Here is a 24485-nt window from a genome sequence, read left to right on the forward strand (position 1 = left end):
CACCGCTTCCCTGGGCAGCCCATTCCAATGTCTCATCAGCCTTTTCAGTAAAGAAACTCCTCCTAATGCCCAACCTAAACCTCCCCTGGCACAGCTTAAAGCCTGATCGCCGCATGGCCTCCTGTCAGGGAATTGTAGGGAGAAGGTACCCCTGAGGCTCCTTTTCTCCGGGCTCAACACCCCAACTCCCCCGGCCGCTCCTCATGGGATTTGTGCTTGAGACCCTTCCCCAGCTCCCGCTGCCTTTCTCTGAACTCGGGGGCCCAGACCTGGACACAGCACTCGAGGTGTAGCCCCTGAGCACAGGGCAAGAATCACTTCCCTGCTCCCACACTATCCCTGGCACGGCCCAGGATACCGCTGGCCTCGGCCAGCAAGAAGAGTTTTTTGTTTCTTTTTTTATTCTTTTATTTTTATTTATTTTTTTCCCTCAGGGAAGCCCTCAGCAGCCCGTCTCTATGGCTGCCGTAGAGCCCCTCTGGAGTACGGCGGGGCACTGCCCTCCTCTTCCTCCTCCTTCTCCTCCCAGGCCAGGAGCAGCGCCGGCACGTCCCGCCGGGCGGGGCTGGGCTGGGGCCGGGCCGGGCCGGGGGAGGAGGAGGAGGAGGAGGAGGAGGAGGAGGAAGGGGCGGCGCTCGGCTCGGCGCGGCTCGGCTCGGCTCGGCCATCCGCGGGCCCGCATCGCTGCGTGCGCGGAGCCGCCGCTGCAGCCGGCAGGATGATCGCCGCCCAGCTCCTGGCCTACTACTTCACGGAGCTGAAGGAGGACCAGGTCAAAAAGGTTAGCTGGACATCCCTCGGCCGAAGGCCGCCCCCCGCCCACACCGCTTGATTTTAATTTTTTAAATTTTTTTTTAAAAATTGTTTTAAAAAATATTTTAATTTCCCCCCCCCACCCCCACCCCCCCGCACGTTGGTTTTCTTGCATTGTCCTCAGAGCCACCCAGCTGAGGGAGAAAGGAGGGATAACCCCGAGTTTGAGCCCTCCGGAGCATCGCCGGTGGGGATGGGAGTGGGGTGTGGGTGGATGGATGCACAGGGGCCGATCAAGCGGGACCTGAGGGGCTTCGGCAGTGAGGGGTGGGCATGATGGCTTCTGGTTTTCGTAGGCACCAGCATCCCCGGAGAGGGGATTTTCCCTTCTTTCCGAGGATGCCGGTGAGCATCCCCACGCCAGCAGGCGAGGAGCAGGTAGTTTTTGAATTATGTGCCTCTGCAGGATCGGAATTTACAGGAAATGGTTGTCAGTTGTGCTTAAAAAGAAGCGTTTCCATAGGCTTCTCTTCCTTCAGCATTAGGCGGTTGCTGCTGTGTGGTTGGTACAGCCCTGGGATCGAGCACTGCCACAAGGAAAAGGGTGCGGAGCACAGGATAAATAAAAACATGGCAGTTCGGTCCTGGCTGAGCATATTGCAGAGCTGTAGGGAGCGGGGAGCCTGGGGCTGGGATGTGGGGACACAAATTGGGAAAATAATTGCAAACGTCGATGAGTCGGGCTGACGTCAGGAAACAGAGGCTTCCCCTCTGCCACCTCCTCAGGCGCTGCCGTGTGACCCACCTGGGCGTGTGGCTGAAGGCATCCCTAAGATATTTCGGGAAAGCCTCAATGACAAGCATTAGCAGTACTGATTTGTCGTGTTCTTGGGGCTTGAGAATCTCCCCGGCAGGAGGAGAGCACCTCATCCCTTTGGGCTTCTGGCTGTGCCTGTGGAGACCTCAGCTCCAGTGTGTGGGTGACCCACCCTGCCCCACTCGAGACATGCTCACCCATGCCCACTCCTGCCTCGGAGAAAACCTGAGACAGCTTCCCACGGTTTCCACGTCTCCTTCTGTGCTTTAGGTCTTTTGCTTTTCCACCCGGCGGCTCTCGCCAGGAGCCAGAGGCTGCGCTCAGCCTGCGGTGTTTCTGCACCTCCTGGCCCCACGTACGTGGCTCTCCCTGTTGCCCAGGCTCACTGTGTTCCTTTTCCCGCAGGATTTCTGAGTGCTGCTGCTGGTGCCAGGCGTGCATGCCTGGGTAAGGCCTTCTCTGTCTCGCTGTGTTATATTTAGAACGCCAGGATAAGCACGAGTGCGTGGAGTGGCAGAAGGGCTGTGGGGAAGCCACAGGGGGAGCATGCAGGCGCAGGGAAACTCTGCAATGTTCTGGGGGTTATTTATCGCAGGCTGGTTTGGCACCATGGGGCTGCTATTGTCTGACAGCATGGGAAAACGTTTGGCCAGGGAGCTGTAAGGCATTCTTATGGATCAATCTGGTTTTGTCTGGAAAAGTCAAGGAAAAAAATAAAAACCACTTGAAAAGTCAAAAAAGCAAGCTGCTGTTTTTAGAGGACGTAAGACATCTTTTCCTGTTTGTATCCTTTTGGAACGGATATTGAGCCTCCTCAGTTTTGGCTGTCCTGTAGGGAGGATGCCTGTGGCAGCCAGAGGCTCTGCTGGGAGCTGCTGAGCTCCATCCCCTGATTCCCTGTGGGGCAGAAGTGCTCTTGCTCCATCTCAGCCTGCTGCTTGTGAGGTTTGCTCTCCATCAGCGTGCCGCTTCTAGGGATATACGTGCCTGCACGGCTTCGTTTCAGGTCCCTCCCTCTCTTCCCCGCTTCCGGAAGAGCTGCACTTTCTGCTGGTACGTGCTTGTGGCTGAGGGCTGCCAACCAAGGCGTTGGCCCTGCTCTCCCTGCTGCCCCGTGGGGCTCCTGGATGCCCTGGCTGCTCCTCTGCCTCGCTGGTCCATCAAAGCCATCAGCCCAGCAGGCAGGCAGCTCACCTTCAGGATTCTGCTGTGGGTCACAGGTTAAAAGTACCGATGAGCCAAGGCTGAACATACTTCTTCTCTTGTGACCTTCTTTTCCTTCTATTTTTTTTTTCAATTCCTATCTCTGTGTAGCACTAACGCTCTGCAGCTGCCTTTCTGTGGTGGGAAGCCTGTCGAGGTGCCTGGATGGGGCTGGTGGTTTCAGACCTTGGGGAGAACCTGCATCTAAGAACTAGTGCTGTTCTACTGGGTTTGTGCGTACCCCCTCAAGTTTCAGGGTGGGTTTTTTCAAATTTGTCATTTTTTTGGAATGCTTTCCAAGATGAGTTGTGGCAAGGAGGGGGAGTAGGCAGGGTGGAGGTGTAGTGTTGACAGAAGGGGTTGTTCATGGTATGAACCCTGTGGCCCCTGCAAGGGAGCATTTTCCAGCGAAACCACTTGTAATGGCACTTCCATGTCACCTTAGTGTGCAGCAGCAAGCTGGCAGTGTGTGATGCCCTGTGTGAATGCACCTGTAGTCCAAGCAGCTTAAATTATCCAGATGTTTTTGCAGACATCTGTTCCCTGAATGTTTGTGACTTCCGGGGGCAGCAGCAGGAGCTCAGCACCCTCACTCGGACAGGGGACTCGGCACAGACTCAGCTGTGGCCTTGGATTTCTCCAAAGAGCTGACTCCCATCCTGAGGGATGAGGGAGTCATGGAGCATCCCTGGCATCTGTGCCAGTGGCCTGTGTGCAGGAGAGCTCTGTAAAATGCCTTTTGTTTCCAGCAGGTTTGTACCTGCCGTAGCTGGCCCCAGCAAAGGGAGCCTCTAGGTGTTGCCTGGTTTCTGTCTGTCAGGGGAACAATATGTTTTTGTTGTCTTACCTGAGTGAAGAAAAAGTTCTTGCAATCCAGGAGTGACATGTAGATGTTTAACCTTGAAAAAAATGTGATGGAATGGAGTATTAAAATGTAACAACTGCTGTCCGGAAGAGCCCTGTATTTGTCACCTGCCCCTGTAAAGGCTTTTTAGGAACCAATCTGATAAATCGTAAGTAAGCACAAACAATTTCAAAATGTCTAAACTACTTGTTTTAACATGCTTTGGCTCCTGGTGAATCTTCCTCATGCTGAAAGGAGTATGATTAGCTCTGCAGAAAGATGTTTTCATGGTGAAGGGCTTTTGGTATGAAGGCTGTGTCAGTGAAATAGGTGCTAATGATTTCTGAAATTCTTGTGGGAGTGCTCTTTTCTTGGATACCACTGACTGTTGTCAGTGTCCGGGGAATGAGGCATGTGTTTAAGGAATAGCTCTTAGGTTCAAGCTTTTAGTGCTGCCTGTTTGTTTCATTTATAATTATTCACAACTGCTGCAGTGTCTGGATTCTCTGAAACTTCTTTTCCTCAAGTACAAACTGCGTCTTTCCTATGTGACCAGGAAAAATTACATGAATGTGGTTCAGATGATGAAATCCTATTTTTAAAAAATTGTTCTCAGATTCTGTCTCTGGTTTGTTTTGGTTTGGTCTCTTTTAAGAAAAGGAGGGGGGAAAAAATTATTGAGCTGTTGGAGGACTCCCATAGTGGCAGACTGGGAAGATGCCCTTCCTTGGGGAGTGACTCTGATGTGGCAGCTAAATAAAGAAATGTTTCCTGCTCCTTGCCCACACAACTGTCTGTCTGAAATTGTTCCTGCCCTCTTCCGTCTCCTGGGAGGGGCTGGCACCTGTCTCCCACGGGATCCTCAGTGGGGCTGCGGGTCTGCTTGTGTGTCCTGGGCAGCCTTTCCACAGCTTCCCCGTGCATACGGCTGAGATTTGCTTTGTGATCGGCTTTTATTGCCGGCAGAGCAGGGAGTTATTAAACCTCCATCCCATAATCCAGCCTCCGGCTCCCCCCGCCTCAAGTTATTTATGGCTGTTTGCTGGGAGTTTTCCCTTGGAGGGCTGCACTTACTCCCTTGCTGCCACACTGCTGGAATGACTAACCTGCCTGGGAGGGGAAAAAAAAACCCAAAATACTGCCTTTTTTTTTGTTTGTTTCCCCCTAGTTTTTCGTGGTTTTGGAAGCTGTAACACATAGGAGTGAGTTTTTTTTTCAAGCAGAGCTCGGTGTCCCCGCCCCGGGAATCTCAGCGGTGGAGATGGATGGCCTCGGTGCCATAAAACGCGATGCTCGCTGCGTGCAGGAGGGTCCAGCCCAATTATGTAAGGGCGCTGGCAGCGCTCATTGGTCTTTCACGGCAGCAAAAAAGAGCCCTCCCTCCCGTTTTCCCTCGCTGCTGAGGGCAGCACAGGGGCAGAGGTGGGGAGAATGGGCTCGTCAGTCCTGACTGTGCAAACGCCACAACCTGCGCTCACAACAGGGCTTTCGGTGAGCGGGAATCCTTCCGCCCTGCTTTTGGGAGGAGGATGCAGCAGTGGGGCTTTGTAGAGGGGTGTATTAGTTGCACGGTGAGGTCTGACTGTGGATGATGTTTACTGTAGCTTTCACTGGGAGTTCTGGGGAATCGTCCCTTTGAGCGGCAGCGTGGGCTGCTGAAAGCTCAGCCTGAAAGAGGTTGGTTCCCCCCCCTCTCCTTTTAAAGGGAGTATCCTCATGCTCTGACATCATGGCTTTACACACTCTGCTAAAAAAAACAAACCCATGGCAGGGTTTGCCATGAAGGAGAGACCTTCTTGCTTAGCCAGACTCCAACCTCTGCATCCATCCCCACGGCGTTTGGGGCTGCAGAGGGCACATCTCATCCAGGTTTTTATTCTTGGAGTGAAATGATGCCAGTGACTGGCCGTGGTTGTTGCTGTGAAGGGGCTGTCAGCCCATGAGGGCGGCACAGGACACAGCAGGGATGTGGGGATGCTGTCCTGGGGTCTTGCATTTGGCCTCTGTTGCAGAGAACCTGAGCTCAGCTCTTCTACCCTTCAGCTGTACGCCTGCACCGTCACGTCACCGCTTCGTGGGGAAAATGCATGGTCTCATTTCGTCGTGGTATTATCAATCATGGTATTGTTCCTCTGCAAGCAATGACATTGAAAAGTCTACAGCTTGTGCAGCCTCTGGCTGTGTCCCCTGGGGTCCAGGCTTGCCTGTGGTTTGGGATCAGGCTGGGTAGCTGTGCCCAGCAGCACTCTCCATGCCTTCTGCCTCGTCTGTGTGAATAAGTGCTGGGTCATGGCAGGAGGGTGTCTGGCTTGGGGAGATGCTGTCTTTGGGGAGACCTTGAGTAGGGCGGGCAGGAGCACTTTCTGTACGAGCAATTAAATTGGTGCCGGTTTTATGGTCATTTTAGGGTTTAATGACATTTTGATTGCATTTCCTTTGCGAAGGGCGTTGTTCATTGCTTCCCATCTTGAAGTCCCTGGTATACGGAGCGCTTGCGTATGTGTGTTTCACATAAAGTGTTTTATTGTGGCCTTGGTCTTGTAAGACATAATGCCAGCTTGGAGATGAGCTGCTCTCAAAGCTTCCAGGGCAGCCAAGGAGACACATGGAGCCTTGGCACAGAGCTGGCCTGGGGTTTAAAATGAGGTGGCTTTTCCAGTTTTGCTGAGGACAGAAAACATGGGCAGGGCTTTATTTTTTTGGTCTTGCTAAGCTGTGAGCAAAAGTGATCCCAAAGGTGTGGCTTCGATCTGAGCCATTTGCCGAACCAAATTTCCAAGGCAGGTAAGGAAACAAGGCAAGAATAGACTGGCAACTGAGGTAAAAAAGGTGGGAGGTGTGTTTGGCAAGAACCCCTCGAGGCCATGTTGTATTTTTCAGGCATCAAAGCATCTCTCAGTCTTCTGAGAGACAGTGAAGGTGGTTGCAGTATTACAGAAAGCAGTATCATTGGAAAACTAGAACTGCCTCCTTTTTCCAAGGCGGTAAAGCAAGCTCCTGTCGTTGGAAGCCACAAGGGACAAGTCAACAACTTTTAATTTGATGTTTTGTCTTGAGAAGGAAGGTGCTGCCTGCCCACTGTCAAGTTCTGTCTTTCCAGACCCTCTGGTTGTTATAGCTTTGGTGTGGGATAGGGAAAGTGGTCTGCTGCAGGAAAATAATTTCTCAACCTGTGACGTAGCCCCAAAAGTACTGTGGCAAGTCCTTCCCAATGTGAGGCTTTAAACACAAAGCACCTCTGACACCCACATCATCCCAGCTGGGACAAGGTGCCAAAAGAGGGATTTTAGCTCCAGCTGTTTAGCTCCTGGACAGTCAGGAGAGCTGAGAAGTGGGGCAAGGGCTAGAGGCGATGTTTTGAGGCTGTGGGCAGATGGTTTTGTGTGGAAGAGAGGAGGCAAAGCTCACCTCAGTAGGCCCCAGACTTGTACATTTTCTGTGATTTTGAGTCAGAAGATAAGGCACGAGGCGTGTGGCTGTGTTGTCAGCTTGGCCAGAGCCCTGGGACCATGCTGGGGCTGTACACCATCCCTGCAGTGAGAAAGGACAGCCTTTCACCCCGGGCTGGTGTGTGTCTTCCCCAGATTGATAAATACCTCTACGCCATGCGGCTCTCTGACGAAACGCTGCTGGACGTCATGGCTCGCTTCAGGAGAGAGATGAAGAACGGCCTCTCCAGGGATTTTAACCCAACAGCCGCGGTGAAGATGCTTCCCACCTTTGTGAGGTCCATTCCTGACGGTTCAGGTAAGGAGCTGAGTGTTTGTTTTCCGTATTAAACGTGGTGTGCTTTGTGGAAACCTGTTAGAGATATACAACATCCTACCAAGATCAAGACAGATTTACCTCCTGGCAAGCCCAGACAATGTTTAGAAGGCATCCTTCCCTCTGTGTGCAGGTCTGTTCCCGCAGATGCTGGAAGATTTTGTGATTCCCTTGTCAAAGCCACTTTGATGGCAATGGAAGGGCTCTTCCTAGCAGTCAGTTCACTATCAGTCAGTACATTTACTCTGAGACCTGTCTGCCAACAATCAATACTTCACATGGAATGATTTTTGATTCATGCAGTCCACACTCATGTGTCCTAGAGTCTTAAATACAGTGGCTTTTAGTAATTTGCTGTTTCTCTTAACATCTCTGCTCCTTACCTTTTCCCTAGTGTGAACCATTACAGGCTCAATTTGAGTTTCCTGGCATTCATTTTGCATTTTGTAGCTTCCTCTTCCAGACTGTCTTGGGGGAGAACTCACAGAACTTGAGGAGGATGTAGCATGTGGCTCCAAAGCTGCTCCCCTGGTGTGCTAAGCTTTCTCCATCTAGATGCAGGACTTGTTTTTTTCCATGCCCAGTGTTCCAGATAAAAGACAAACTGCTATCAGACACCAAAAAAGTGTTTTGTTGGTAATTGAGACCAAGATTGCCTCTATTACTTATTTCTTAAAAATTACTTTGTGTTTGTAAAAAATACCATCTATAGAGTATCTAAATGTATTTATAAACATTATATAATAGTGTTTATTATTTAGTAGTAACACTGGGTTTCCCTTTCATGTAGAATGAGCTAGTTAACTAGTGTGGCGCTTACCCCAGATTAACTAGTTTGGTGTGTTACCTGTGTGCAGGGATTGCAAGAACTTCACAACAGAGTTATTACCTATTCTGAAGCTTTCTTTTTTTTTGAGTTAGAATTAAGAATTTATTGGCGGAATAATATGGGGCCAGGTGCTTTGTGAAGCTTGGTGCTGCTGTCTGGCAGGTGGAATTCTTTGATAGCTTTGCTTTGCTGTTGCTTTCTGCCATCTCAAGCTTTTTAGCTGAGATGGGATTTGCTGTCTGAAAAAAAAAACAAGGGGAGAATGTATTTGAATCCTGTGTTTCCCTTAATTTAGAATTGCTGGCTGTTATGTTGAAATGTTGTGTTGAAATTTGCGGCCTCTTGAGAAAGCCAGAAGCTGCCACACGCAGCTGGGTCACAGGCAGAGGTTGCACTAAAGATTTGCACATGAGGTGACTTGAGGGTTTTTGTGTGGAATCCCAGCGTTTTACTGACTCCAAAAATCCCTCTTTTTTCATTCATGCTTGTTTTGAGCTCATTTGAGTAGTGACTTGTCCTCAGTTCCCTGCTTCATCAGGCACTGCACTGTATCAAATCTGAGCTGCTTGCAGCGAGTCAAATAATTTTGAAAATTGTTCCATCCTACAAACTGGGAGTATTTAGAGGTAGCCCAGGAAAAAGGGGATCTGCACATGGAGAGGTGTGAGAGGTTGCTGAATGTTGCTGGGACCGAGGATGAGCCAGAGCAGTGAGCAGCCCTGGTTGTGCGTAGGCGTGTCTGTATGTCAGGGCATTAATTTCAGATCATGCGTTACACACCTACTTAGAAAAAGAACCTTGTGAATTGTGTACAGGGCGCTCAGTTCTTGATCCTGTGCCCGCCTGGCTCCTGCCAGCCTCTGCAGGTTGGGCACACTGCTGGCAGTGCTTTGCAGCATGGATTAGAGCAAGGCACTGCTTTGCCCTGGACAGTTTCTATAGAAGTCAGTGGTGATCTGTATGTGTAGGTGGTGAGAGCCTCTTTGGATGGGTGTTAGAAAAGCAGGCAGTGCCATTCCATTCTTTCCCTGGAAGGGCATGTTCTGACCCCAGGTATGAGCAATATTTGCTGTCAGGGGTGTTGTGGCATTTCTTTCCCTGACTCACCCCTGCGTGCCTGTCACGTCTGGCACACGGATGGAGCCAGGACAGGCACAGAGCCCCCTTCCCTCTTCCTCCAAAAGGTTCTGGGGGGGCTCTCACGGATGTGGCTGTGTCATGTGCCCAAAGATGGCAATTTCTGCCTTCAGCTGTCCCTCCGTGAAAGCCAGGGGCTGAAAGCCTGCCCTTTTCTCTGGCCTGTCTCTAATTACTGCCTTGTAAGCTCTTTCCTCTGAGTCCAATTATTATTATGGGAGCTGACTATTCAGAAAAATACTGTTGTTTAGTTTCAGATCTGTGCTTGTGTTCTTTTTCAACAAGGAGTTGGTGAGCAGTAATTCTAGAGACTCTGGAGGTGTTGATGTTAGCAGTTTTTTTCCCCCCTTCATTCGGAGTTGTTTAATTTACAAAAGCCATGAGGTTTTTCTGTCCACAGTGCCCAGAATGGTACCTCAAGCTAATTCAAAATGCTTTCAAAGGCCAAATAAATTCACAGCAGGTTTGATTGCACCTTAGTGTTACCAAGCACAGATTAAATGCTGCTACTTGGGTTTAATTCCTCAAGCACACTAAAAGAAAACTCCAGCTGCATGCAGAAAGCTTTACACTCTAGTTCAGAGATCTTTTAAAGGGCGAGTGAAAGATGATTCTTAATAATTTTTTACCTTGCGATGAGCTTGATGGTGCTGGAAATCAAACACCCTGACCCATTAATTTATTTTCAGGGAAGGTATTTCTGAAGTGTAGTGTTTGTTTGAGGTATGCACTTAGGCTTGAAAAGGGGCCATCTGGTCCAATGTTGCTTTTCCCATTAGTTATTGGAGGTAATGGCTTTGCACTCAACAGATGATACCCATAAGATAAAGCTTATTTGAGTATTTGGCTTAATGAGAAACTTGTGGCCAGTGTTTGACTTCCGGAGTTGCCGCGGTGAAGTAGATTATGAATTTTTTATGCTGAGCCAAATAAAGGGAATTGCCTCTCCAGTTTGCTTGTGCTCATGTTTTAAATGACATTTGTACTGCTGCAAAGCAGTGTTTAAAGCCATGCTGCTCAGAAACAGGTAGGGAAGCACTGCAAGGTCTGTGTTTTGGCAAACTTTTGGCTTGAGCAGCAAGAAGGAGAAGTTGCATTGCAGTGCAGTAAAATTAGGAGGTGTATTAGAAATTGTGGGCTCCCACTGTAATTTTGCTATGTTTTTCTGTATGGAGTTTATTGTCCTTTGTGTTTTCTCACATGACAGTGTTGTTTCTGTATTACACTGCAACCTTGGAAAATCAACATTTGCAGTGTGTTTTTGCCTCTCTTGGTATGTTTCTGTTAAAGATCCCTGATGGTGTCCTGAGGGACACCTTGTTCAGTTCATCAGCTTTGCTGAGTGAGATGAGGCAGAGGTGCTTGGGGTGATGAGGAGGAACAGCTCACTATGTCAGATTTTAGGAGGTTGATATGGTAGTGGATAGAGTAATCTCAGAGGCTGGTATGGCTCTGGAAATCCTCATGGATAAATTGCATACATGGAATTTTGGTGACAGTCTGGGGTCAGAAGGCTCTGAGAGCTGAGTGTGTTTGAGGTAACATGTCAGGACAATCTTCCCAGCTGCTAGAGATTTTTCCACTTTGAATTTAGGTAGAAGTGGAAAAATGGTGATGTTAGGAATGGCCTTCTGAAAGTCACAGCTGATGAGAAAGCACCGTGTGCCTTTGCTCTGCTGCCCTCTGAGCAGCCTCAGTGAGCCCGGGGATGCCGTGCACAGACACAAAATGCTTGCCAAGAGCCCTGGTGATTATCTGCAGCCTGGACACACACTCCTGTGAGAGAAAGTCGTGCACACTGCTTCCCTAAATAGTATCTTTTTGCAGACTTTGATGATCTCTTTTTGTGTTCCCTCTTCGATAAGGCACAAGATGGCACGAGGAGGTCAGTCAAATATGTTTGCCTTGCTCTCCAGGGGTGTCATTCCTCAGATAGCCAGGCCACGTGCCTGGAGTCTGTGGAGATTGGAGGGTACTGGACTGGCTTCAGCTTTCTCCAGCACAGAGGGAGATGCAGGTACCCCAACTCTTTCCCTGGCTCCTGGGCAGATATTAGGAGCCCTATGCAAAGCATAACAACTTCTGAGTAACTCCTGCAGCAGTACAGGGCTGTTTTTTTAGGCTGTTGTTTCTCTGAATTCTCTTATCTGTTTGCAGTGAATCTCAGCCTTTCTGGACATGAGATAAGGGATGGTTCCTACTTTAATTACATCTGTGTGTAATTTGTTGATTTTAGAGCAGCTGCCATTCACTGCTATTTGCCAGAATGACACAGGTTTATTTAGAGCAAAAGGCTGCTTGTCAGTGGTCTGGCGTCCCTTCATTTTACTGTCTCTATTTTCAACATCTCTTTTGGCTTTCTCCTGAGATCCTTGCTTCATCATGAGATATGGATACAGAGTGTCCACTGTTTTGGATTCTTTTTTGGGTAAACCTTCATTGCAGTTGCCATTGCACCAACTTTGTGTTGAATTGTAGGGAATCAGATCATTGGAATCAGGTTCACATGGAGGCAGCTGGAACTCCTTTGCTGTAGGGACTGGACATTTGCTTCAGCACTGCACTTAACCAAGCTTGATGTTTCCCAGATTTGTGCTGCATGCAATTTTTAATCACTTGTGTCTTGTTTTCCACATAGAGAAAGGAGATTTCATTGCGCTGGATCTCGGCGGTTCTTACTTCCGAATTCTTCGGGTAAAGGTATCGCATGAAAAAAAGCAGACGGTGCAGATGGAAAGTGAAATTTATAATACCCCAGAAGACATCATGCATGGGAGTGGAACACGGGTAAGCACCTCTTCCTTGGCATGTCTCTCTGAAGGATTGGCTGCTTAGGTTTTAGAAAACCCCCACAAGAATGAGGTTAACATCTCAACAGTTGTACCTGCAGCATGCAGACTTCAGGGTCAATACTGAAAGTGGATAAGCGGTACTTAGTGTAACAGAGCATGCATGGGTGCTGCAAACCTGCTGTCAGTATGTGGGAGGCTTCTGGATAAGTTGGGGGGAAAAATGGCTTAGAAATAAAAATTCTGGCTTTTATGATGAACTTACTTTCCATGAGTACAAATGGAGAGCAGGAAAACAACTTCGTCTTTGTAAGCAATGAACATGACCAGCCCTGCAATTGTAGTGTTAGATGAGGGACAGAAATCCCCATGACAGCCACATCTCTGTGCTGGCAGTCTGAGCAACTCAGCATTCATGAAAAGTACAAGTACATTAGAAAAATTACGGGAAGCTGATAGAATGTTTTGGCACAGCTTCAACTTAAGTTTTGCTGAGTAATTGAAAGGGTTTTTTTTTTTTTCAGTCTTCCCTGTTCCTAGAGTAGAAAATGTTTGTATCCTTTCACTTGGATTTCAAATTGAGTTCTTTAAAAGATTTTTTTTTTTTTTTTTTTGTGATCAGGAAGTCAGTTACACTGGCAGATTTGTCTCCATGTCAGCATAAGTCAAAACAAGTAATATTCATTGTTGGAAACAGCAAGGTTTTTACACTTTTTATTAGAATGAAGTGCTGTTCAGGAGTATGAGACCTGCAGGAAACTCAAAGCTTGTTTCAGAAGAATAAATAAAAGAGGAGAAAAAAAAAATATAGGAACAGCATTTCTACCTTCAATATATTTTCTCTAGTCACCTTAATCTCTTTATTGTCTGTATGTAATAAGTGCTTCTGCATTCTCATGCAGCAGTGAGTGTAAAGTGGCGATCATGGCTTATCAGTAGACCTGATAAAAGCATTGCTGTGATATCTGAACCACAGCAGTAAAATAACCCTCTTGTAAGGACTTTTCCTAACCTTACTGCTTCGTTTTTGGGCCAGAAGGTCATGCAGTGGCTTTCCCACAGAATGGTTTTGGAGGGGAGCTGAGCTGAGCTGCCTGTGGCTGGCCGAGGCAGGGAAGTTGGGTGGGCAGGTTGGGAGCAGGGAGTTGCTTGTCCATGGGTGGGTGTCAGGAGCTGGAGGCTGGCAGGCAGCAGAGCTGTCTGCACACCCAAGTGTCTGTCCTGAGGAGGCAGGGCAGGCTGGCTTTAGGGGATTCTAGATGGAGACATGATAAGGGTGGTAAGGAGAAGCTGGGAAGGGAGATGTCAGGTCTGCTTTCTTTCCATGTCACTGTCATATCTGTGTTTTAATTTTTCACTATCCAAAGGCCATTTGGCTGTTGGGAGGCAGCAGTGTGGAGCTCAGGCTGATAGGCTTTGTCATGGCTGTTAAGCTGGAAGAAAGGCGAGCAAGGCTTCCGCTGACCCCATGGGCACAGTATTCAAGTACCAGGAAAATGAGAGCACAACTTGGAAGCATTATCAGAATAGCACTCAGGTTTGAAGTTGTTCCATGACAATATCCAGTGCTTGCTGTGAGCCTTCAGAGGGAAGCATGGGGGGTGCCCAGGAGGCAGACAGGCAGCTGATGGTTTGGTTCTTCTGACCGATGTCTATCTTGAGGTTTACTGAATGTCCGAGCCACATTTGTGGAATACTTGGCCTGAGCTGTGGAGGGTTGGCTACTAATGATTTCCAGCAAGCTGTGTCATTAACTTTGCTGAGTTACACTCCTAAAGCTTAGTGCATAATCAGCTTATTGAAGGATTGTGATTTATGGCTTCATGTCTCGGTAGCAAGGTTCCTTTTGATATTTTCTACTTCGTGGCATTCAAACTTCCATTTTTGTTCGTCTGTCAGGCATGGGCTGACAGTTTTACCAGTCAGAAACAGTTCCCTATAAAAGTGAAGGGCAAAACTCTCATTGACTTCAGCAGTGTAATAGCAGGTGTAAAATCTGTAAGAAGCCTGTCTCCTGTGTCAGCTCAGTGAACGGGAATGTGCCTGAGACTTGATTTTGGTGTTGCTTTTTGTGTTCTGCCACCACTGGAGGTAGCTTACGGATTTGTGGCCATTCTCTGGATCTGAAACTGTGGTTTCCTTGCTCCTTAAATCATCCCCATTGAGGGGCTTGGGCCTGAGCTTGGATCTTCAGCTGCTGGTCCAAGTCTCCTCTCTGCCAAATGCATCATTGTGGAGACCTCTTGGAACCCAACTTGATCAGGCAACTTCATGGTCAGGGGAATTAAGCTTGATCTGTTGCTCAGGGTCTCAGGCTGTATTGCTTCAGGTCTGTGAATCAGACTGTTCCTTTCCTCTTGGCTGTGGCATTCCCTCCATCCTTCTCTTTAACATATGATAAAATACTTGGTTCACACTGTTCCCTACTGCAAATCTGTGGGTAAAAGAAGATTTTGATTTTTCCTCTGTGCACCTTCCCTACTTTAATGAAATTCTGCTGGATCTTTGTAATGTTGCCTCTACTGTCCAGTCAGAGTCATTTGGCACTGGTAAGGTTTGGATATTAATATGGTCATGGGCACACACAGACGCTTCCTTGAGTCTCCTTAGGAAAAATCTTACGTGCGTCAGTGGCAGCAAACCTAATAAATGCCTGTCTTTCTTCTGCTTTTGAGCTGTGCCTTCCCTCTGCAGTTTATGAACAACAGCAGCACAGCCAGGCCGTGCATCACTCACTAGACACAGCTCCTGTAGTGCCCAAATTATGGCTAATAGTTAATTGCATTTCCCTGCCCTCCCAGTGTACTGCTAACTCACATAGATGGGCTTCAGCAGCTCCTGCCAGGACTGTGTGGGCAAACACAGCAGGTGCATGGACTTTTTGGAGTCTATTGGGAATGCCCAGGAATTTTTTGCATTTAGACTTACAAAGCAGATCCCGTCTTTTCTCTATGCATTCGTAGTTCGTTGCATGGGAGGGATTTTTCTAACAACATACACAGTCAACATTTCTGCTTCCTGCTCTCTGAACTCCCGAGGGGTTTGAGGTTGGCCCCTGGTTTTTGTTTGTAATCCTGGAAGCAGCTGAAAGTGTAGTAGGATTGAGTATTCAAACAATATTCAGTATTCAGCAAGATACTTTCAGATGGAAAGTGTAATCAGAACACACAGTCCTGATGTTTCTGCTTTCCTCCTGGAGAAGTTGCTGTGTTTTTTTACGTAACTGTAGTTCTTTTTGTGACTCCTCTGTCCCTCATCTGGACAGCTGAAAATTGTCTTCCAGAAGTGCAGTGGTGTGCGTTGCATTCCCATGTTGTTTCTCTGTGTGGGCTCAGAAAAATGTCCTTGATCTGCCCAGGGCAATGAATGGCAAAATTCTCCCTGGGAAACCACTGTACTTTTCCTTAATCAAATCTGACCTCATTTAAGGCATGAGTTTAAGGTGTTCAGTTTAATTGTAACATTACGCACGCTGCTTCTTGACCTGCTTTGAAGGACAAAGTATTCCTATTCATCATTTGTAATTGCTGCAGCCTGTCTGTAGTACATTCCTGTCTCTCCAAGACTCTAAATTGTTCTTAATAAAGCTGTGTGGGCTAATTGGAACCAACAGATGTCTTTGTGTACTCCCTGCCAGTCTTCTAGGCAGATTACCTGCTCCCATCCCACCAGTGCTGCAGATAGGATTGGGTTTATTTTGTTTGGGTTTTTGTTTTTCAGGGTGTTAAAATGTGAGGCACAGTTATATCCCAGGGCAGGCAGTGGCTTGTTAACAGCTTGCCATCCATCTGTGGTATGGGTCAGTTGAAGGCATGTCTGGCTTTCTGGTAAATACAGATGTGTGTTTTGGTTGCTTCAATTGCCCAGGCTTCAGCTTTGAGCGTTGCAGTGTACCTGAGGGGCTTTCCAAATGGCTCAGTGTGAGAGGCCTTTGTGCCTCCCTGGTTCCTGGCCTGGCTGACAGGGACACATAGTGCCTTGGTCACAGATGCCATCGAGGCATCTGGGTGGGAGTTGGTACCCACAAGCCTGGTGCAGGCTGCCTGCATAGTTCAACCTTTCAAAAAATGCAGAAAATATCCCTGTTTTGGGTTGTTTCTCCAAACAAGGAAGCTATATTTAGATGAATCCCTTGGGTTTCCTTTCTGTTTGTTTGTTGTGTGCTTTAGGGATGATTAGGAATGGATTTGAGAGCTGATGTTCTTCTGAGTGGCTCCTGCAAAGTGCTGGGTTCTCTGGTCTCAGCAAAGCTTGAGTGAAGCAGATGTTGTCTTCTCTACATCACTGTAAGAGTGCTCTACCTCCTGTGGGACTGGATCCCAAATGTTCTTTTGACTCGCTCCTTCCTGTTATAGAAAGGTTAAAAGAACATTTTTGTTCTCATCAGATGTTAAGTGGAAGGGTTACAGCAGGCTCGAGAGCCACGAGCCTCTTGTTTCAGCAAGTGTTTTTATAAGGGTGTAAAAGATGCCTGCAGAATTAGGTGTGTAAAAGGACAGTCCATTTCATAATATATTAGCTATTAAGGTGTTAATATACCTTGCTTGAGAGTATTTTCACAGCTGTGCCATTTATATGTCTTATATAAAATCTAAAATTAAAATCTGGAGAGCTATATTCCCCTTTCCCTTCACTCAGAGCAGTTTTCATATGGAGTTTGAAACATTTTCTCCCTGAAGCTGTATCTGTAATCATGGTGGTTTTATATTTTTTCTTATAGCTTTTTGATCATGTTGCTGAATGCCTGGGAGACTTTATGGAGAAACAACAAATCAAAGACAAGAAACTGCCAGTTGGGTTTACATTTTCCTTCCCCTGTCGACAAACCAAGCTAGATGAGGTAAGAAGATTTCACAATTTTCTTAATACACAGAAGAGCTGCCATGTTATTAAAACACTGCCATGAAAGCAGTATCCCAGACAGGTCTCATTTTGGGGATAAATGAGTATTATATTTTGCTGTCAGACTGTGTTTGTGTTTATGTTTCTGCCTGAAAGAGCTGGGTAACAAAAGGGGAGGAGACAGCTGATGTTTTGTGCTGAGCTCCTCGGTGTTATGGTTTACCCTCTAAACATGGCAGTGGTTTTCCCCGCCTCCTGTGCAGCCTTTTTCACCTCCCCACGGGGTGTGATTGGGAAGGAGCCAGCCCAGCAGGGTTTGCTCGGGTTTTGCTGCCCCTCACAAATACACGTGGATCTGGATCTGGGTGTCCCTGCCGAGCAGCGCTCCCGAGCCGTGCCACCAGTCAGACAGGACACCTGGAACCAGCCTGCTTTACAGAGAGGTGGGGATAACCAGCCTTGGGCAGTGGCTGATGAGATTGCCAAGGACAAGGATGCTGTGGTGTTTTCCTCCTTTTGTTCCTTGTACCACAAATGACTCAGCAGCCTCCCGGAACAGCATTGCCATGGTGACCATGTAGCAAATGGATGCAGGAAAGTTAAATCTACACAAAACACGCAGAGGTTGCCCTGTTAAAGCACGACCTGATTTTCCAGCTTGCAGGTCTCTAGGTTAGCCTGGTGCAACAGCCCCCCAGATGCTGGTGCTGAGGAGGGCCAGGTGAGGCATGATTTTCGTTACATTTCGTACTTCTTGAGCAGTGCTGAGAGCTGAACCCAAGGGTGCTGACTAACTCAGGGTCTGAGAGCAGTTCAGAGCAGAGAGCTGCCTTTACCTGCATCAGATCAGAGGAGATGAGTTGATCTTGGGGCAGCTCTCCCATCTGGCCGTGGTGCATGGTAAGGCTCAGGCTCCTGACCACAGCAGAGCCGTGCTGGGGATGTGGTTGTGAAGTTGAGTTGCCCTTGGGAAGGTTTGCTTAGCTGCATGATGAAAGCAAATGTTTGTGGGCTGGTCTGCTCCAACCAGCTGGGATGGAACTGCGCTTGTGTGGGGTAGGCAGCATGTGGGGTGCCATGGGGACACCTGAGCAGTGGCAGAGTGGAGTGGGAGACTAAAGAGACAAGGGAGGAGGGTGTCTCTTAAAGAGAAAAGCCGGCAACGTTGACAAATGCCAGCAAAATTGACGGTTTTGCTGATGTGTTTGGAGTGTTTGAAAAATATGGTTTTATCTCCCCTGGATTCTGTGGGCCAGATTTGTTCTTGGATTGCTGCTTCTGCGAGGTCATGCTTGCCTGGGTGCTGTTTTCTTGTGCTTGGTGAGCAGAAGGAGGCAAGGTGGTCCCCGTTTGCTCCAGGGGTGATAAGATGGGCACCGCATGGTTGGGCCCCACTCAACTCTGCTGCATTCCAAGGGCTCCTTTCTGCTGCCAAGGCTTTGCTGGTGAAGGAAAAATTCCTTCCAGCACAGTGGCCAGTAACGCTGAGAGGAGCTGCTCTTTGCCAGTGTGGTTTGACCAGTTTCTTAGAAAAGTTTTGTGAGACAAGGTGCCCTTTTTACCTGTGAGAGCCGTGCCAGCAGAGCGAGCTTTGCTCACGGTTTCCCTGCACAGCAGCACGGGGCTTTGCTGGGTCTCTAAATGATGGCCACGAGGGCAGCACATTGGCAAAACTTAGACAAACTGAGTTTGGGGTCTATTTGTAGGAGAGATCTTCTGGTCTGGAAAGAGCTGCCCTGACCCTCTGTCCCCTGCAGCTATCTCAGTTTGGAGGGAAAATTTGATTTTTAAGCTGAGATATGGGCAAACGTACACCTGGGCATTGCCTGCTTGTGCCTACAGGCTTCAGCTTTTCTGGTTTTTAGCTTCTTGGACTCCTGTTATGACAGATGTGAATATTGTGGTGGGTATGGAAAGCTGAGCTGGTTTGAGTTGTCTTTCTGTCAGTTGATTACTGTCAATGCTCTTTTCTTTCTTCTGTTATTATTTACCTGTACACTCAATGCTCTGATTCAGCCAGGCATTATGTAAATAGCAAAAGATCAGTGTAGTCATTACCTTGGGGGGTTTGCAGGCTCTTCATGATGGTTTGCAGACAAGGAATTCAATACCAGGATTTCCTTTTTGATCTGTGCTGTAAAATAGGGAAGTGTATTGTTCCATCTCCAGTATTGTCATTTGCCTCAACCCATAAAAACCATCCCACAGTTAAACAAGCCCAGACAGATGGGACTCCAGGCAGTAAATGTGCAGCAGCCCGATCCCCAGTGCAGCTGAATCCTGGACATGCCAACATCATATCCCTGCTCTGTACTCAGCCCTGTACAGTCAGCTGTTTCTGAAAGCACTCTATTTCCATGGCCCAAAAGGATTAAATGGTTTTCCAAGAAAAACTGTCGAGGAGTAGCAGGGAGAAGAGTAGGCTGAAAATACAAAATGCAAACACACAATTTTCTAGCAAGGGAGGGGAAAAGAATTTTCCATCTTTCAGCTCACTGTAATTAGAATTTAAGACTGCCAGTTGTCTCGGGTTGGGTTGTTAGAGGTCATGTGAGAAAAAAGACCTGAAGGTTCATTTGAAATACAAAATCTTGTTTTTAAAAACAAGGAGAAAAAAAAATAAAAGAAATCAGTGTGTGTCTTATGGTTTCATCCTGTTGAATGTTGCTGTCTTGTTTAATTTATCAGGGTATTCTGATAACCTGGACAAAGCGCTTCAAAGCGAGCGGAGTGGAGGGAGCAGATGTCGTGAGGCTGCTTAACAAGGCCATCAAGAAACGTGGGGTAAATTGCACTTCTTTTTCCTTTTTAGCTGTGTCTCAGCTTTGTCAGGGACCGCTCTTCATGTCACTCACTTGAGCAGGTGGTCTGAGTGGTGGTGGAGCTCTGCTTTCTTGCATGAAAATGCGTGGGTTTGCTGGAAAAATGAAGCGGCGTCAGAGCTGTTGTGTGGAAGCTGTGATTTTCCTCACAGCACAGAACTGAGTTGCTGTGTCGTGGCTTTTTGCTGGCAACCTTCAGAGATTTTATCACTCTTCAGAAACTGAAGAAGTGCTGTGTGGCAGTGCTGTGGCTTTTCAGTGATACCGACGCGTCCCATTCCTGAGAAACTTGTTTCTCATGGACTGGACTCAGCTCAGTTGTGCACCTGCTGTGCGTGGGAGCAGGAGAGGAGCTGAGTAGAAGAGAAGGGGATTTCAGGCTCAGCAAGCTACTGCTCCCTGCAGTTTCTCAGTGTTGACTTTATAGAGAGTGAAGGTGACCAGGTTGCTGATTTAAACAAATAAAAAGGCACTGAGCATGAGAGGGAATTAATTTGGTTTTGCATAATGCTTGCAGCCAGGTCATATGTTGATTACTCAGCATCCAAAAATTCACTGGAAACTGTGAAGTATTTGCTTTCTTTGGATGGTTGTGGACTCCAGCAAACCTGAATTTTGCCATCACCAAACAGCATTACTGGAGTCAGGTACTGTCATTAGTCTTGGCAGAATCACACACTGAAAAGCCTGGAAAAAGGAATGGCTGCATTTTATTTATCTAATTGCATTATTTTTGTATTAAAATCTTCACTTGAAATAAAACACACTGATAATTTAAATGAATCTACAAGAAACATTTTCCAGGTTGAGTCCTCAAGCAGCTGCTTCAAAATCATTCCATGACATTTCAGCCCTTTCCTTTCCTGCCTAAGTGTGCTTATGTGAGAGCAGACCTGTGCTCTCTAGAGTGCTCCTAGTGCTGTTTCATTGCTTGCATTAGTCTGCTCTGCCTTCTTGGGTACGTGGGATGAGGAACTGGCAGACAGAACAGGGAAATATTTTAAAAGATGAGCTGTTAGTATTCAGACAGATTATTTGCCTCCTGTTCCTCGTGAAACTCTTTGCTGAAAGCAAGGCTGGTGAGGCCCAGCATTTTCCCAAGTAACGATTTGCTGCTCCCCAGGACTATGATGCGGATATCATGGCTGTTGTCAATGACACCGTGGGGACCATGATGACCTGTGGCTTCGACGACCAGCGCTGCGAAGTCGGCTTGATCATTGGTAACGCCCGTCACGGCCGCGGGGCTGCTCTGCCTCGGCCCGGCCGGCCTGCTCAGCACCTTCTGCTGTGCTTTCCCCCAAGGCACCGGCACCAACGCCTGCTACATGGAGGAGATGCGGCACATCGACCTGGTGGAGGGGGACGAGGGCAGGATGTGCATCAACACCGAGTGGGGGGCCTTCGGAGATGATGGCTCGCTGGAAGACATCAGGACCGAGTTCGATCGAGAGATTGACCGTGGATCCCTTAATCCTGGGAAGCAGCTGTGAGTCAGGCAGTCATTTGGGAACATTTGCTCTGCTGTTTTCTGTCCTGTGCCCCGTTTCCTGCTTGTGTCAGGAATTCTGCAGTTCAGTAAAGCTTTGCCTCTGGTGAGGCAAACCTCTGGCTGGGCTGGGCCTTACGGTGGCACAGCTGGGCTCTGCTTCCCAGTGATGCTCATGGATTCGTGGGTGACTGCTGTCCTCTCCTGCAGGTTTGAGAAGATGGTCAGTGGGCTGTACATGGGGGAGCTGGTAAGGCTCATCCTGGTGAAGATGGCCAAGGAGGGGCTGCTCTTTGAAGGGAGAATCACCCCTGAGCTTCTCACCAAAGGGAAGTTTGAGACAAAGCATGTTTCTGCCATTGAAAAGTGAGTAATCTGTCCCTTTTCACTCCTTCGGCTTCACAGTGACTCTGAATGTTGATTTTCCTGCTCTTTTTGCTTTGTGGGGAAGCCTGCTGCTTTAATGGTTCTCTGCTGCCTGTGCAGAGCTGGCATGTGGGGACCCCCAGCAGACAGTCTATACCCTCCTCCCCAAAAATTTTCTCTCCTTCTGTGTTGGGAGGAACCCAAAAGTCTGCCAGTCCATGCAGCTTTCAGGGTACGAGCTGTAGTACCACTCTAACCGCTCACAGAGTGCAGCTAAACACGGGAGTGAGTTGGCTTAGTGCCTCCTAGCAAATACTTGTGCTGCTCCTTGCTGTATCCCTGGGATTGCTGGGCAGAAAGAAAACAAGTGTGACAAGGCAGAGCATTCAGTCTCGTAGGCAGGGCCAGGTGCTGCACAGTGACCTCTGAGCTATGTGCCAGTTGGTTTCTTGGAGTGTCATCACCCCTTTGGTCAGTACTTAGAGGTTCTTCCCCCCTCTGTTTTTAAAATTCACATCACTGGGATAGTTTGTACCACAGTCATTGGGCTGGATTTTCTTTTTGAAATGGCAATATGACACCAAGGGAACATTCTATAATGCCTCCTGCCACAGTTTACTCCTGTCATTGCAGACCATGTTATCTGAACAGCTTTCCATTAAAATGTGTGTGTTCATTTGTCTTAACCACTGAGGTCTGTATTGTGGACCAAGGTAATGTTGAACAGCAGTGAGAGGAATGCAATTATTCAGAAATTCAGTTATTAAGAGGAAAAATTTGCCCTGAAATCCTCTTACCTTACTTCCTGAAGAGACACTTTGGTTATAAAGTGGTTATAGGGGGCACATCCCTGTGCAGCTTCAAATTTCTAGCAAGGATGCAGGAGTCCTTAAAAATGGAGTGCAGTTAGGGATGACAAGATATATACCCTGTGTATTTTTGTCTGGGAAATGACCGAGCTGGACAAGGAGAAGTTTTGCCAGAAGATTTACTCTCAGGCTGGATGCTAATGAGGATGAAACAATGCAAGAGGCAGAGATTCAGTGGGGTTGTAAAAGCCTGAAAAGAGATCCATTAGGATGAAATTGCTTAGGCAACCCTTGCTCAGGGTTTTGTTTTTCACACTGGGCTTAATTTATCAAGACATGTGAGGGAGTGAGTGTGGGATTAGGTGTGTGCTCAGGCCTGTGCTGAATTGTGGGGCTGAGAGAGAAGCATCATTGTAATGAAAAAGCATTTTAATTCCTCCATGTCCTCCCCATAGTGCAGCTGCACGTTTTATTTCAAGCCTCACAGAGCTTTCTAGTCCAGATCTCTTAAAAAAAGTTCTAATTTCCTCAAACCCCAGGCAGGGACACCCGTGTTTGGATGTGCCTCAGTCCTGCAGTCCAGTCCATGCCTGCTAAAAGCCCCCTTTTTGCTTTGCAGGAGCAAAGAAGGTTTGAACAAAGCCAAAGAAATCCTGACCCGGCTGGGGGTGGAGCCGTCCCCCGAGGACTGCATCGCTGTCCAGCACGTCTGCACCATCGTGTCCTTCCGCTCGGCCAACCTGGTGGCCTCCACCCTGGGCGCCATCCTCAACCAGCTGCGGGATAACAAGGGCGTGGGCCGGCTCCGGACCACCGTGGGGGTGGATGGCTCCCTCTACAAGATGCACCCACAGTGAGTCCCTCTGCTCCTGCCACGGGCTCTGGTTTGCAAAGGGGTGAGCATGGTGAACGTGTCATCCCAAGACATCACCCGGGCAGGCTGGGAGATGATGAACCCAAAGCATGGGCATGGGGGTTTTGGTCTGGAGCTGGGGGGATTGGGGGAGAGATGTCTTTGAAGTGAAGAAAAGAACCAAAACCCTGAGTATCTGGATAGTGCAATGTCAGGGAAAACTCTGGTGGTCTGAGTAGATGCCTTAAGGTATCACCAAGAAACCCCTTGGAAGGAGAGGTTCTTTGTACAAAACACTTCTTTGTGCCCATGGGTTGGGCTGTGAGGAGACCTGCATTAATTCATCTCCATTTCCAGTTTAATGTCCATGGAGGGAAAAAATAGTGCTTAGATTTCTGTGGCCTTTAAAAAACTGGCTTTGTCTTGTTTCTGCCCATCTTGAAAGTTACATTTTTAGTGAAGCAGCTGTATGGATTTATGTAGAAATCAGAAAATTATGTTTATTGGGGGAACTTCTGAAAAGAGAAGTGTGCTTAATGTTTCATTTTCAGTTTCTCATTATTTGTTGAAAAAGATACTTTCCTCTGTTAAAGAAAACCATAGAATTTCAGCAAACAAAAAAGTTCCCAAGGATGCTGTTCTGACTAGCTTTTCCAGATTGGACAAGGTCTGGAGACTGTTAAGATAATAAACATGGGCAGTTTTGGTTTCTTAACTGTTTCCCACACCATCTAAACCAGTGAGTTTGGGAGAGGACCGCAGGAGAGGGAATCAGAGCAGAATTGCAGCCAGGGAGTTTCTCCCATCCAGGATCAGGGGATGAGACAGATGCTCTCCCCTGCTTTTTGCTGGCTTTGCTTAGAAATTCAGGGGGAAGGGGGCTGTGGGGAAGAACTGCTGGCAGTTCTTCTCTGGCAGTTTTCCTTCTTGGGAGGCTGTAGCTTGTTTGAGCATGGTGAGTTTGCCCACTCCCCTTGCATTGGGTAGGTGTCAGCAGCGCAGATTTGGGGGGATGCAGTGCAGATTTTGGGGGTGATGCAGTGCAAATTTTAGGGGATGGCAGCACAGATTTTGGGGGGGATGCAGTGCGGAATTTGGGGGCAATGCAGTGCAGATTTTGGGGGGAAGGGCGGTGCAGATTTTGGGGGTGATTCAGCACAGATTTTG

At 47.9% G+C, this 24485-nt stretch overlaps 1 protein-coding gene across 1 annotated transcript in view; it reads left to right on the forward strand.

The window, feature by feature from the left end:
* The first annotated feature begins 605 nt into the window (after positions 1-605).
* HK1 (hexokinase 1) overlaps positions 606-24485 on the forward strand; it is a 35856-nt gene continuing 11976 nt past the window's right edge. Inside the window, exons 1-9 of the mRNA XM_058841145.1 lie at positions 606-781; positions 7202-7364; positions 11987-12135; positions 16858-16977; positions 19668-19763; positions 20925-21024; positions 21107-21290; positions 21501-21656; positions 23085-23318. Of these exons, the coding sequence (XP_058697128.1) occupies positions 719-781; positions 7202-7364; positions 11987-12135; positions 16858-16977; positions 19668-19763; positions 20925-21024; positions 21107-21290; positions 21501-21656; positions 23085-23318 (1265 nt within the window). The 5' untranslated portion in view covers positions 606-718. The remainder of the gene's footprint in view (positions 782-7201; positions 7365-11986; positions 12136-16857; positions 16978-19667; positions 19764-20924; positions 21025-21106; positions 21291-21500; positions 21657-23084; positions 23319-24485) is intronic.

This window comes from Poecile atricapillus, chromosome 6 (assembly GCF_030490865.1).
Source record: "Poecile atricapillus isolate bPoeAtr1 chromosome 6, bPoeAtr1.hap1, whole genome shotgun sequence".
Classification (NCBI taxonomy): Eukaryota; Metazoa; Chordata; class Aves; order Passeriformes; family Paridae; genus Poecile; species Poecile atricapillus.